At 39.1% G+C, this 13,658-nt stretch overlaps 1 protein-coding gene across 1 annotated transcript in view; it reads left to right on the top strand.

Annotated features, from left to right (window-relative positions):
* tmem198aa (transmembrane protein 198aa) overlaps positions 1–13,658 on the top strand; it is a 41,014-nt gene that overhangs the window by 9,611 nt on the left and 17,745 nt on the right. Inside the window, exon 2 of the mRNA XM_073845683.1 lies at positions 12,664–12,949. Within this exon, the coding sequence (XP_073701784.1) occupies positions 12,781–12,949 (169 nt within the window). The 5' untranslated portion in view covers positions 12,664–12,780. The remainder of the gene's footprint in view (positions 1–12,663; positions 12,950–13,658) is intronic.

The following is a 13,658-nucleotide window of genomic DNA, read 5'->3' as shown; positions in this document are numbered from 1 at the left end:
GTAGATCGTATATCCGTAAAATAATAGGTCATTTCACATTTTTCCACAGGACAAAGAGCTCCAGAAGACGTGGATTGATCGACAGGACAAATAACCTAACTTTCAGGTAACAATATTGCATTTTTTTTGAGAAAATGACTGTGGAAAGACTGCTAATTTCTAATGGGAGCATGTTTATCTTCCTTTAAACGCTTACATAGAGTTTTTCAAATGATGTTATATAGATTAAAATGCTTAATGGTTTGTGTTAAGAGCCTGCAGCTAGGTCATAAGCGTCTTCCCGACCTTTATTATGAAATTACGATAAACATGACATTTTCCTTGTCTAAAGCAAGACAGAAACAAAAAAATAATGTTCTGAATATCATTTAGCGATTTTAAAAGGGGTTGACATCAAACACTACATGGCAAACTAATAAATAATTATCTTTTGATCTCTTTGCATAAAAATAAACTTTCAACCCACTGTTTTTTGTATGACTTAACATGTTGTCTGAAAGAGGCTTACGATCTAACGTTAACTGCAGGCTCTTAACACAAACTATTAAACATGTTGATCTTTAAAACATCATTTAAAAAGAATATATTTTTCATTTACAATCGCAAGGTTTTCTTTTCGTGAGGTCTTTGAGTCCAGGTAAACACAGACGGAGCTGAACCCTCCTTAAGCGTCCTAATTCCAGTCAGTGTTTTTGAAAAACAATCCTGAGTAAAATGTTGAGCACTCTTGTGTTCTTTGTAATCTATTTAGTTTAGTTGTTGTAGTAATACATCACATGTTAGCTCTGCGTAAACGTTTAAAGGAAGATAAACATGCTCGCATTATAAATTAGCAATTAGCCAACCGGCTAGTTTCCACAGTCATTTTCTTAAATAAATGCAATATTGTTACCTGAAAGTTAGGTTATATGTCCTGTCGATCAGTCCACGTTTTCTGGAGCGCTTTGTCCTGTGGAAAAATGTGAAATGACCTATTATTTTACGGCTATACGATCTACATCCCGGTACGCAACAACGCGCCACAGTGGGCGCTGCTGGACTGCTATCCCTCACAGCCTCGTTTTCGATTCAAAATGGCAGCGGGCTGAATAAGGCGTATACGTCCCCTTTGAACGGCATATGTGAATATTATGAAGACATATTGTTTAAATCAAATGTATGCTTTAAAAATAGAGTAATAATTCTTCATCCATCTTTAAATGGGGTCTTTGACAACAGTATTCTATAAAAATTATTTGCATTCCGTTTTTGACATGAAAAGGCACAAAGATATTTTTTCTCTTATTCTATGGATTTTACCCGTTTACCTCCACAGTGTTTTTCTGCAACCACTATGCGCGTACAGCTGCAAGTGACGTAACTGTGACGTCTACTCCAAATTGGTCTATGAGCTGCAAATGCTCTGTAGATCCAATTCATTTGAGTGAATGATTTTGGGGACTGGATTAGGGCTGCAAAGATTTCTTTGATTCTATTCAAGTTTTCGATTTTTAAAAAAAAATCCATGTTGAGTAATCGGCAAAATACCGGAAGTGGCGCATTCCACATATTAAACCCATTTAAAAACTATAAGCATAATGCTGTTAAGAATTCACAAATGCTATGATTCAATTAAATAAATATATGCGATGCAGGTTTAATATATGCATCTCGGAGCGGCTCCCTTTACACTAAAAGTCATTGCACACTGAGTCTAAAATTTTCTGGATTTTTTTTTTCATATTTCTCATCCTTTCCTATGCTACGGATGTGAAAATGCAGAAAATCGAACCTGATCCAAACTTTTAAATGACAGACAAAAGTTTCAGAGGCAGTGTGTAAACGTGATTGACACTAGCTACGAGAATACTTTTTGTGTGCAAAGAATACAAAAACAACAACTTTATTCAACATTTTCTTCTCTTCCATTATCAGTCTTTACGACAGTACCACATATGCGTGTGGCACTGCTATTAATACAGGAGCGGATCACTTCATTGCTATTTTCGTCAATATTGTTCCACATTCTCGCTGGTTTGGTGGTATATAAGTGAGTTCATGCACAAGAAAAGCTGTCCATGAACTGCTTGCCCATGCAGAAAAATGTGTTATTGCTGCCAGATCACGATAGCTGAAAATCACATTGTATTGGACACTAAACTAAATATTTTCAAAACTGTATCTTTTCATATTTTTTCAAGCAAAGCAGATTTTTAGCAAAAGACCATTCTTACATTTTTTGGCACAGACAAAGTATGTTGAGGCACAAATGATTTGGTAATATGTTTGAGCAAACTAATCAAATAACAGCATTCTAGGGATTTTATATAGTTCCATTTCCCCACATTTGGAGGTGTAGCACCCGGTTGAAAAAGTCATTTACCATATTTAATGTGATCTATACATGTGTGGTTGCTCATGTTTGAATGACCCTGATCTGCTCTTCATATGAAGCAATCTTAGATTAAACCGTTTGATACAAAAGTTTTTAAAAATCTTTTTATGAACTGTTCAATCACTGAAGGGACTGGAATCTCCTAGGTTTCATTAAAAACCCTCATTTGTGTTTTAAAGATGGCAGTCTCATGGTTTGTTTGAAACAGCATGATGAAAGAATTTTCATTTTTAGGTCAACTATCTCTTAAAGCAATACGTCATAGATTCAAGAATCTACGCTGTCTGTGTTTTGTGTGTGTTTATATGGTAGTCATGATGTTTTCCAGAGCTGACTGGCGGCTGTGTTAGTCTCCACGGTTGTTCTCTCTCACCTCTGACTCAGAATGGTAACGCACAGTGGGGCCGCTGTAGGGTTAGTCATTGTTTAGAGTCGACGGCCAGCGGATAAAACTGAAAAATCCCAGACTGAAAGACCCACACATCAGTTTGCACATGACCATATACACATACATAGCATACAACACCCATCACATTGCTAATATCATTCAGGTCAGCAGAAGGAGAAAGCAGTCCAGTGCTAATGGAATTTAGAGCAGAAGCTCTCAACAAGATTAACAAGGTTTAGCAGGGCCATCGCCTTGTCCGTTAAACTGCACACACTCTTTTTCTCTCTCTTTCAAACGCACAAACGCGCATACTAGGGATGTTAACCGATGACCGTTTGACCGGTGGTTGACCGTATCAACGTTAACCGGTCAAAGTTGTCGGTTAAAAAAAAAGTGCCAGTGCGTCTTTTACGCATTCTGAAGGTGCCTGTTTTATCCATTGGTTTTATCATGTTGCAGTCTATTAGGCAACATTCCGCATAAGATGGGCTTAGATTTGGAAATACATTACATCTACATTTCAGTGGTAACCGATAAGGTGATAATGATCATCATCTTTCTTTATTATGGTTAGCACTACCGAAACTAAAGCGGCGTCTCTTCGGAGCTGTCATTTTCTTAAATGAGCCGTGGCAATGTTTCAAATGAGCTTTTAACCTAGACAAACGCCTTTATTTTCAAAGCGATCACCTTGTACCCAAACCATTTGAAACTAAGGAGCCATTTGTCCTACGATTACATACAACAAACTCTTCGGCGCCACGTTTGCGGGACTCATGTTTCGCGCTGTAGGGGATTTTAAAAAAAGTGACGTGAGTGGCAGTGTGTGTGTGTGTGTGCGGGAGGCAGAGCGGCAGAGAGAGGCTGCGATCACACCGAAGGCGTTTTTGCAGTTGGAGGCGCCTCTTTTGAATGGTTTTCTGTTGGCAGTGAGCGTTCTACGCGCTGCTTATGCGCCCCAGGCGCCTCGCGTTTTCACCGCCTGCTGCGCCTCGCGTTTTTGCAGGAGCGCTCTGAGCACGTGAAGTTGAAAAAAAAATCAACTCTGAGCGGAAAAACGCCCAACGTCATTCGCGTTCTTTTCCATTGTCCAATCGAATGAATGGAGAGGCGGGCCTTCTGTTGTGGTGACGGAATTTTACGGTTGCTTAAAAAGTCCGGAGACTGCAAGAAATAGAGGAGAAACCTTTTGTGTCTATCGTGGGTAACCCGGAGCTGTATTTTTTAGGGTTTCTGCTAATATGACAGTTTACTTAACAGCATAAAACAGTCTATGCATAAAACTAAGATTTTAGAGTGCTCACGCTATAATCCTTTGATTTGACTGACAGGACAGCTGTTTTGGTCGTTGCTTAGCAACATAAAAAAAAACGCAGCACGCTCTTTTATTAAAAGTCACCAAAAAAAAGGCAGTGCTGTGCGCCTCGCGTTTTTAGAACTAAAAGACGCGTTCGGTGTGATCGCGGCCAGATGCGACAGACTTGCGAAATTGCAGGAGCGGCTCGAAATGGCTGTTATTTCAAATAGCGTACCATATTTTAAACTAATCGGTTAACCGGTTTCAACCGGCTAATGAGGCTCGGTGGTCGGTCAAGAAATTTTTTAGTTTTCGCCATCCCTAGCGCATACCCTTCCTTTCTAAAATATACGTGTCCGTTCTCTTTATCTCACACTGACAAACACCGTCACCCCTTCCTCTCTTTTATTCCCTTGCACGCTTACCCACCCCTCCGTTCAGCCGCTCACATTTCTCTACACAACCACTGTCTGTCCTTTAAACCTGGAAACCATTGCCAGGGAGACCTCCACAATAGTGACTGCAGCGGAATAAGAAATGGACAGTTTAGTAGGATGCTCCTTTATCTCCATTGCCCAAAGCCTCATCTGGCATCTGGCATCTGCTCTCTAGCTCTCGTTCCATACGAGTAAGTGGTTGTTAGGGGAGCAGGAGTGCTACATTTTACCTGTCAGCTGCCACCTTCCACACCTGCAAGTGCTCTGCAGGGAGCTAATGAATGGGGGGATTCAGTGTTTATGTGCAGAAGGATTATTGAGGCCTCCTTCTGTAGCTCTCAGACCTGTTCCTGCAATTTATAGTCTATTGGACTATTGAGAATCAACCCCCATTCACTGCCATTATAAAGCTTGGAATAGCCAGGACATTTTTTAATATAACTCTGACTATATTCGTCTGAAAGAAGAGTCATATACACCTAGGATGGCTTGAGGGTGAGTAAATCATGAGGTATTTTTAATTTTTGGGTGTACTATCCCTTTAAGAGCTAGCAGTCTAAGCTCTCCGTCAAGCTTTTTGCCATGTTTAAAACCATTCAGCAGATTTTCCCCTCAAACCAGCACAGAAAATAAGATTATAATTGACCTTAGAATGATTTAAAAGGGGCCATGCAAAGCATAATTCAATTTTCCTTGATCTTTTGGAATAAAAGTTTGATGTACCATGAAAAACATAACTTTCAGAACATCCAAGGAGACCATTTATTAAATTTACAGATACAGAGCTTACTGATGAATTCATTAACGCATTAACAGCGTCTGGTTGCCGTTCAGCAACTTGGCTGCTTGTCATGTTGCAGTAATTTGAGAGGACTAGAATAGACGCAGTCTTTTCTAAATGCATAAGATGCTATTGTTTTAGTTAGTATATAGCTAATGATAAAATTATCCTTACGGTTTGTTTTAAACACGATTCTTAGTGATTTCAGTCAAACACACTTGAGCGCACATTTGTTTTGTAATCTTGTCACGGTGTACTGTTTTGTAAAAAGCTTGTTGTTCAAGAGTGCAACAGAATCAATTTTTCTGAATCCGACAGAAAACCCACAACATTAGGTAAATGCTATTCATTGAATTCATTTTACATGCAAATAGGGTGTTTACATAGGAGTTCTACAGGTTCACCCTAAAATGAAAATCATTTACTCGCCCTCATGTTGTTCCAAACTCATATGATTTTCTTCCTTCTGCTGAACACAAACGGAATTATTTTTAATGTTTATTAAAAATGGGAATTTCACTTCAGAAGACTTGGAATATGCAAATCTAGTGATATGGATTCATTTTACACACTGCTTTTGCAGTTTTGGGAGTTATTGACATTGACATTGATAAAAACAGATGAAACATTCTTTAAATGGGTGTTCCATTGAATAATAAATGCATAGAAGTTTGGAAAGACAAAATGGTGAGTAAATGACAGGATATTCATTTAGGATTGAGGTATTTATTTGAAGATACAGTCCAAAGTCTATGTTTATAAACCTCCCGGAGCCATGTGGAGCACTTTTTATGATGTATAGATGCACTTTATTGGACTTCAAAATCTTAAGACTGCCATTATAAAGCTTGGAAGAGCCAAAACATTTTTTAATAGACAGTTTTCATAAACCTTACAGAATCTGCAAAATTGTAATTATTTTACCAAAATAAGAGGAATCATACAAAATGTTATTTTTTAATTAGCACTGACCTGAATAAGATATTTCACAAAGAAGACGTTTACATATAGTCCACAAGAGAAGTAACAGATGAATTTATAAAATGACCCCATTCAAAAGTTTACATACACTTGATTCTTAATACTATTTTGTTGCCTGAATGATCCACAGCTGTGTTTTTTTGTGTAGTAGTAGTTTATGAGTCCCTTGTTTGTCCTAAACTGCCCGCTGTTTTTTAGAAAAATCCTTTAGGTCCCACGAATTCTTTGGTTTTTCAGCATTTTTGTGTATTTGAACCCTTTCCAACAGTGACTATGATTTTGAGATCCATCTTTTCAAAAATGAGGACAACTGAGGGACTCATATGCAACTATTACAGAAGGTTCAAACACTCACTGATGCTTCAGAAGGAACACAGTGCATTAAGAGCCAGGGGTGTAAACTTTTGAACAGAATGAAGATGTGTACATTTTTCTTACTTTCCCTAAATATCATATTTTTTTATTTATTTAGTACTGCCCTTCAGAAGCTACAGAAGATACTTACATGTTTCCCAGAAGACAAAATAAGTTAAATTTACCCTGATATTCAGATTTAAAAAGTTTTCTTCCCCCGGCTCTTAATGCATTGTTTATCTTCTGGAGCATCAGTAAGCTTTTAAACTCTCTGTAATAGTTGCACATGAGTGCCTCAGTTGTCCTCAGTGTGAAAAGATGGATCTCAAAATCATACAGTTATTTTGGAAAGAGTTAAAATACACACAAATGCTGAAAAACCAAAGAAAACTTTTGACCTCAACTGTAACTCCGATTGTATTTGTCTGAAAGAAGAAAGTCATATACACAAAGGATGGCTTGAGGGTGAGTAAAATGTTGTTGTTTTTTTCATGAACTATCCCTTTAAGAAACTTCTTAGAGAGATATTTCACCAAAAACAGAACTCTGTCATCATTTACTCACCTTCATGTCATTTTAAAACAATCTGACTGACATTCTTCTGTAGAACACAAGATATTTTGAAGAACACACAGTCGAGAAACACTATGCTGGATTCTTTCCAGCTGGATGGGTGTTTGCCTGATTCTGTCATCTGTAAATTGTGCATCCAGTGTCCCACATTATAGCAGACGTAGGGGGCATGATGCATGTTCAAGACCACCAGGTGCCTAGTGACTGCTGTAGCAGTTAACCTAGATGCACACACATGGGGCTGCTTATAGCACAGATCTGGGCTACTTTTCAGTGTTTTTCATTCTTTGTGCTCTCAAGCAAGGCTTCTAGTTGCACAGACAGTCTCCAGAGGCTGTTCTCAAGCCCGTCGTATTGTCTGTTTTTGTTCAGCTGGACAGCTGTTTACATTGATGTGCCATTTTCAATCTAATGCGCAGGTCGCGTACATAGGCTACACGTGCATAATATAAACACGTGCATACATGGGTCGAGCTTCATTCTGCTGACATTTTCTCTGCGGGCCTTTCAGCTGTCTCTAAAATATTCATGTGAAATCGCAAGCTCAATAGAGCCTTTTGTTCTACATCATGACTGACATCTACACCTGAGGCAGACAAGGACTCGTTGCCCATGATCTGAAGTGCACTGGGACGTTCCGAAGGTACCATCAGAAGATAGAAAGAGAACAACAGAGATTTTTTTTAGTGATTGAAAAAAGGTTGAAGACAGCTTCTTGTCCTCTGAGACAGTTGGCGCTGAATAATGCTCTTTGCATGGAGATGGAGTAATACCTGAAAGTGGTTTTCCCAGGCCATTCCAGTGGTGAAATTTCATGTAATGTTATCTCTTTCTGTCTCTCCGTCCAATTGATGAATTTTTCGCCTGAGTGCTAAGAGTTGTTGTGGAGTGTTGGTGCAGATCGATTTCTTATTTCTTGTTGTAACATGAGCCTGTTTGACCTGTGTGCTACAAGTTTACTCATGCACAGATGAAGGCAAACATGGCTTAATAAAATTATCTCTCTCACTTTCTCTCTTTTCTCATCTATATCTCTGTTCCAGTTTAAACTGGTAGCTTTGGAATATGGTTGCTGGTTTCCAGGTGATCCAAGTTAGTCATTAAAGGAATAGTTTGTTTTTGGATTGGAACAGATTTAGAGAAATGTATCACTTGCTTACAAATGGATCCTCTGCTGTCAAAATGATTAATAAAACAGCTAATAAAAACATCACAAGTAATACACACAACTCCAGTCTCTCAGTTAACATCTTGTAAAGTAAACATGTGCATGTTTGTAATAAAATCAAGATGCGTTTAATGGGAACTCCGGGTATTAAGACTTGTATGGCTAAATATAACTTAAATTATGTCTCTTACTGAAATGTGCAGTAGAAAACCAATGAAAGATTTACATTATTTGAAAAAAAATCACAATGTTTTATACATGTTTTGGATTATTGGGGGCATTATTTAGATGACGTGAAATGGTTGCATTTTGTGAGCTACTGGTGCTACCTGTTTTTACCACAACACAATTCGGAAAATAAAATACTGATACTTTGACCTCAGCTACTGAAAGCTTACAGTTGGCGATGGATATAAGTGTAGGCTTAAACCAAATGCCGTACCATCGATTTTTCCCCACAATGAGTCTAAATGCCCCTGGATATTGAAATAAACTCTTTCAGTGGCTGCGGTACCATGACAAGTGTTTACATCCTGCCAGGATGGCATCTAGCGTTTCTTGTCTCTGTCGTTTGTAAGCTCTTTAAGTAGCTGTGGTCTACTAAAAGCCTCAAAGGCATTAGGACTGAAGTGGAGAGAACAAAGACGCAGGTCTTTAGGAAGTTTTATTCATCCACAGGCATCTTCCGATTCTTTTCTCCTCATATCACTTGGAAAGTAGTAGGGCTGACCCCTAATAGTCGACTAAACGATGGTCCATGAGAATTAGTCGCTTAGTCACAGAAAAAAAAAACATTTCCACAGGCATCAATTAGTTGGTCCAAGCTGGTCCCTGGACCAGTCAGCATGTTCAAAAAACCATCTGGTAGCTGGTTTGTTTCTGGCGACCAGTGACCATGTTCCAAATCAAAGCTACCACCTTAGGCCGCGATCACACCGAACGCGTTTTTGCAGTTGGAGGCGCCTCTTTTGAATGGTTTTCTGTTGGCAGTGAGCGTTCTCCGCGCTGCTTATGCGCCCCGGGCGCCTCGCGTTTTCGCCGCCTGCTGCGCCTCGCGTTTTTGCAGCAGCGCTCTGAGCGCCTGAAGTTGAAAAAAAATCAACTCTGAGCGGAAAAACGCCCAACGTCATTCGCGTTCTTTTCCATTGTCCAATCGAATGAATGGAGAGGCGGGCCTTCTGTTGTGGTAACGAAAGTTTACCGTTGTTTAAAAAGTCCGGAGACTGCAGAAAAGGAGGAGAAACCTTCGGTGTCTATCGTGGGTAACCCGGAGCTGTATTATTTAGGGTTTCTGCTAAAATGACAGTTTACTTAACTGAAAAAAACAAAGATTTTAGAGGGCTCGCGCTATAATCCTTTGATTTGACTGACAGGACAGCAGTTTTGGTCGTTGCTTAGCAACATAAAAAAACCGCAGCACACTGCTCTTTTATTAAAAGTCACCAAACAAGGCAGTGCTGTGCGCCTCGCGTTTTTAGAACTAAAAGACGCGTTCGGTGTGATCGGGGCCTTAGGAGGGTTATTTTTTTGTCTCCTGATCACACTTTTTTCTTGATTTTTTTTCTATGTATCTTTCTCTCTTTCCCAGGCTTTCCCAAGTGGGCCAAGTTGTTATTTGCACGTCTTGGGTGCAGAAGGGGAGGGGTTTGCTTAAGGGGGAGAGAAAACTCTCCACCACTGAAAAAACTGCAAGCCAGGCTAAAACATTGATTGGTTCTCAAGCTGTTGCCATGGTGGCAGGTTGCTCTCCTCATCTCAGCCAAGTGGTGTATAACTTGTAGCATCCCAGAATTACACTGTCGTTATGACAACAGACAGGAAGTGAGGCATTGTCATCCCAGTTATGTTATATGAAAACTTTCATTTGCATGCCTAGCCTTATTGCTTAATTTAAGTTTACCCCTAGTATGCTGACACAGAGCCGAAAAGCTGTATTGTTCTGAAACATGCATCATGATGTAAATAAATAGAGCTGGTGTTGCTGGAAATGGTGTGTATTAAAAACTCTGCATGGTTTTTCAGCTCCGCTTTTTAGGCACTGATAAAAATAATATGTCTCTCTTCATTAATGAAGCATATTTGTTAGTGTCAGATTCACAGTAAATGTCAAAGGGCAAGTTTAACTGCACGTCAGTTTTCTGAGGTATGTTAGTTTAACGAATACTTCAGAGTCCAAGTCAAAGTTGGATATTTGTAAGGGCTTAATAGAGCCTTAATTTTTTTCTCTGCTATCAACAGATTTTTAAGTTGGATAATGTCATTTCAGGCCAAATCAAAGTACGAATAGAGAGAGATTAGACATTCCTCTGAGAGTAGTGGAGAGGATATGCTCCAGTATTCACTTTATTCAAAAAATATTTTTTCATAGCTTTCCAATAGAGTTTGGCACATTTTGGGATTCCAATATAACGCTTGATGTCTAAATCTCAAAGGTTGCCTGAATTGGAGAGGGAACCAATATATAAATCAACCTTTGCGATTCAGACGTCAGGCATTATATTACCATCCCAAAAGGCACCAAACCCTACTGGAATCCTATGAAAAAATATATTTCTGTATAAATTAATATAGTGCCTCATGGCTCAATAGTGGATTTCTATGGTGTTTTAAAATTGCAGTTTAAATGCAGCTTCAAACGATCCCAAATGTGGCTGTAAACAATCCTAGCCGAGGTAGAAGGGTCTTATCTAGCGAAATGATTGTTTTTTTGTTTTGCTTTTTTTAATTACAATTTATATACTTTTTAACCTCAAAGGTTTGTCTTGTCTCTCTCTGCAATGTGCATGAGTAGTCTGTGCATCTCTGGTTCGAAACAGTTAGGGTACACCTTTAAAAATAAAGCTGCTTCATGATTTCAAAGAAGAACCTTTTTTGTCTAAATGGTTCCATAAAGAACCTTTACCATCTGAAGAACCTTTCTGTTTCAAAAAAGCTTCTTTGTGGCGAAAGAAGTTTCTTTGGATTATAAAAAGGTAAGAAAGAGATGGTTCTTTAATGAACCTTTGACTGAATGGTTCTTTGTGCAACCAAAAATGGTTCTTCTATGGCAGGGGTGCACAACCCTGTTCCAGTAGATCTACCTTCCTGCAGAGTTCAGTTCCAACCCTGATCAAACACACCTGTCTGTAATTATCAAGTGCTCCTTTAGATCCTAATTAGTTTAGTTGTGTTTACAGGGTTGGAGCTGAACTTTGCAGGAAGGTGGGGTTGGGCACCCCTGTTCCATGGCATTGCTGTGAAGAACCTTTTAAAGCACCTTTATTTTTAAGAGTGTACCCTAACTGCAGAGCTATACAAAATGAGCGTTTGAGGTTAAAAAAGTAAATGTTTTTTTAAAATAACTGATCGTTTCGCTAGATAAGACCTTTTCTTCCTCGGCTGGGATCGTTTACAGCCGTATTTGGGATTGTTTGAAGCCGCATTTAAACTGCGTTTTGGAAGTTCAAACTCAGGGCACCATAGAAGTATAGAGAAAAATCCTGAAATGTTTTCCTCAAAAAACAATTTCTTTACAACTGAAGAAAGAAAGACATGAACATCTTGGATGACAAGGGGGTGAGTGTCTCTACATTTTTGTTCTGGAAGTGAACTTCTCATTTAATAGACCAGTTTTTCCCCTCTTCAACCATAGTGTGCAATGAACCATTTGTGGTGTGATGGAGGCTTTTGTTGCAGTACGTTTTTCTAGAGCAAGCAAAATCTCTCACTGACAAAGAGATGAAGTCTTTTGTGCTTGCATGTTTTATCTAAAACGTAGGAGGAATTCTGTAAAAAATCTAATTCATATTTTGCAAAACAGCACTGATGCTCTGTCCTTTGGGCTTGTGCATTAACAAGTACTCTGCTTCTTTGAAGTACACACTAACAAGTATTGACTTTTCAATAAGGCAAATATGCTCAGTGCGATGCACTTAAAAACAATTAAAGCACTGCTGTCAACCACGCAGTGCGCAAATCCACTGACATAATGTACAGCGCTGTTCAGTTTTGGATTAGAATTATAATACTCATTGTTATGTTTACTAAGGCAGTTAGAATAAGCCTTTAAAGGCTGTTTTATGCCAGTTAGAGGTTATTTATCCCAGACTGAATGGCAGGTAATATTTTGAAGAGTGCAAAGTCTATACAACTAAATGAAGAGTAAAATATGACTTGACCTCAGAGTTTAATGGAGTCAGACAGCTTTAGACTGTCTGGTGGTGTCACAAAGAGAATTTTTTAAATGCAACCTGGCTGTACTGTGTTTGTGTAACTGTCTCTGAAGCTCATGAGTCAATATCTGCACGTCTTCTTCTTATCTCTTTGAACAGGTAAATTGCTGTGGATGGGAACCTTCTCCACACCCTCTACCTTCCACATGACCCCGCTCTCCCCGTTTCATCGGCTCCCGTGAAGATACGTAACACTCTCTAATACGCACTGACAGCATGGCGTCTACTGCCCAGATTCTGGCCTTTAAGCTCTCCCCACCCTCTCAGGATGGAAGTCCAGAGCGTCTGTTCAGCTGTGATGAGGACATTGAACGGCGCTATGAGGTGGTCCCGTCTGTCGTCTGCTCCATGTGTTGCCTCTTTGGCATCATCTACTGCTTCTTCGGTAGGTTGCGAAGGATATATGATTTTATTTAGAAAACTCTAAAAAAGTAGATTTACGTAAGAAGGGTTATGTTTTTGGCTCATTATCCCAAACATCATTTTAGCTGTGGTTGTTCATCGCCAAATTTAATTCCCCATGTGAATGTGACAACCAGACAAGGGTGACAAATCTATGTCCATCTCTATTAGATAAGCTTTATCACTTTCACTTGACTGTGAAATTTGCTTTCACTGCCCATTACTTGCTAGGAGAGAGAGAGAGAGAGAGAGAGAGAGATTAAGGATCGAGGCCATCTCAGCTGTGACGAATAGCAGCATATAGAGTCTCTTCTTTCTGTGGCATTCAGGCCCCTATGTGACTATATTAAAATGTTAAAACATGTTATTCATTCATCCTGCTCTTCCGCTGCCAATTTGAGCCATTATTAACAGTTCTAAATTGCATCAGGTGAAAGCAGATAACCTCTTAGTGGAAAGCACAATGCATTATAAAAGGCTCCTGTTGATTTAAAAGCTACTTTTGTACAGTAACTGTAGCAACAGAATGAACATTAATGGCACAAACGCCTTCACTCAAGGCAATTCTGATGATACCACTCATATGTTATCAAACACAATGTTTGTCCCTGGAATTTCAAGTAGAAATGACTTTTAAAAATATGCCCAGGAACAGACAACCTTCTTGTGCCTTATCTTGTTGAATGTATACT

The sequence above is a fragment of the Garra rufa genome, chromosome 8 (genome assembly GCF_049309525.1).
Source record: "Garra rufa chromosome 8, GarRuf1.0, whole genome shotgun sequence".
Classification (NCBI taxonomy): domain Eukaryota; kingdom Metazoa; phylum Chordata; class Actinopteri; order Cypriniformes; family Cyprinidae; genus Garra; species Garra rufa.
Note: the sequence above shows the minus strand (reverse complement) of the source record. Positions and strands in the feature narration are given on the sequence as shown.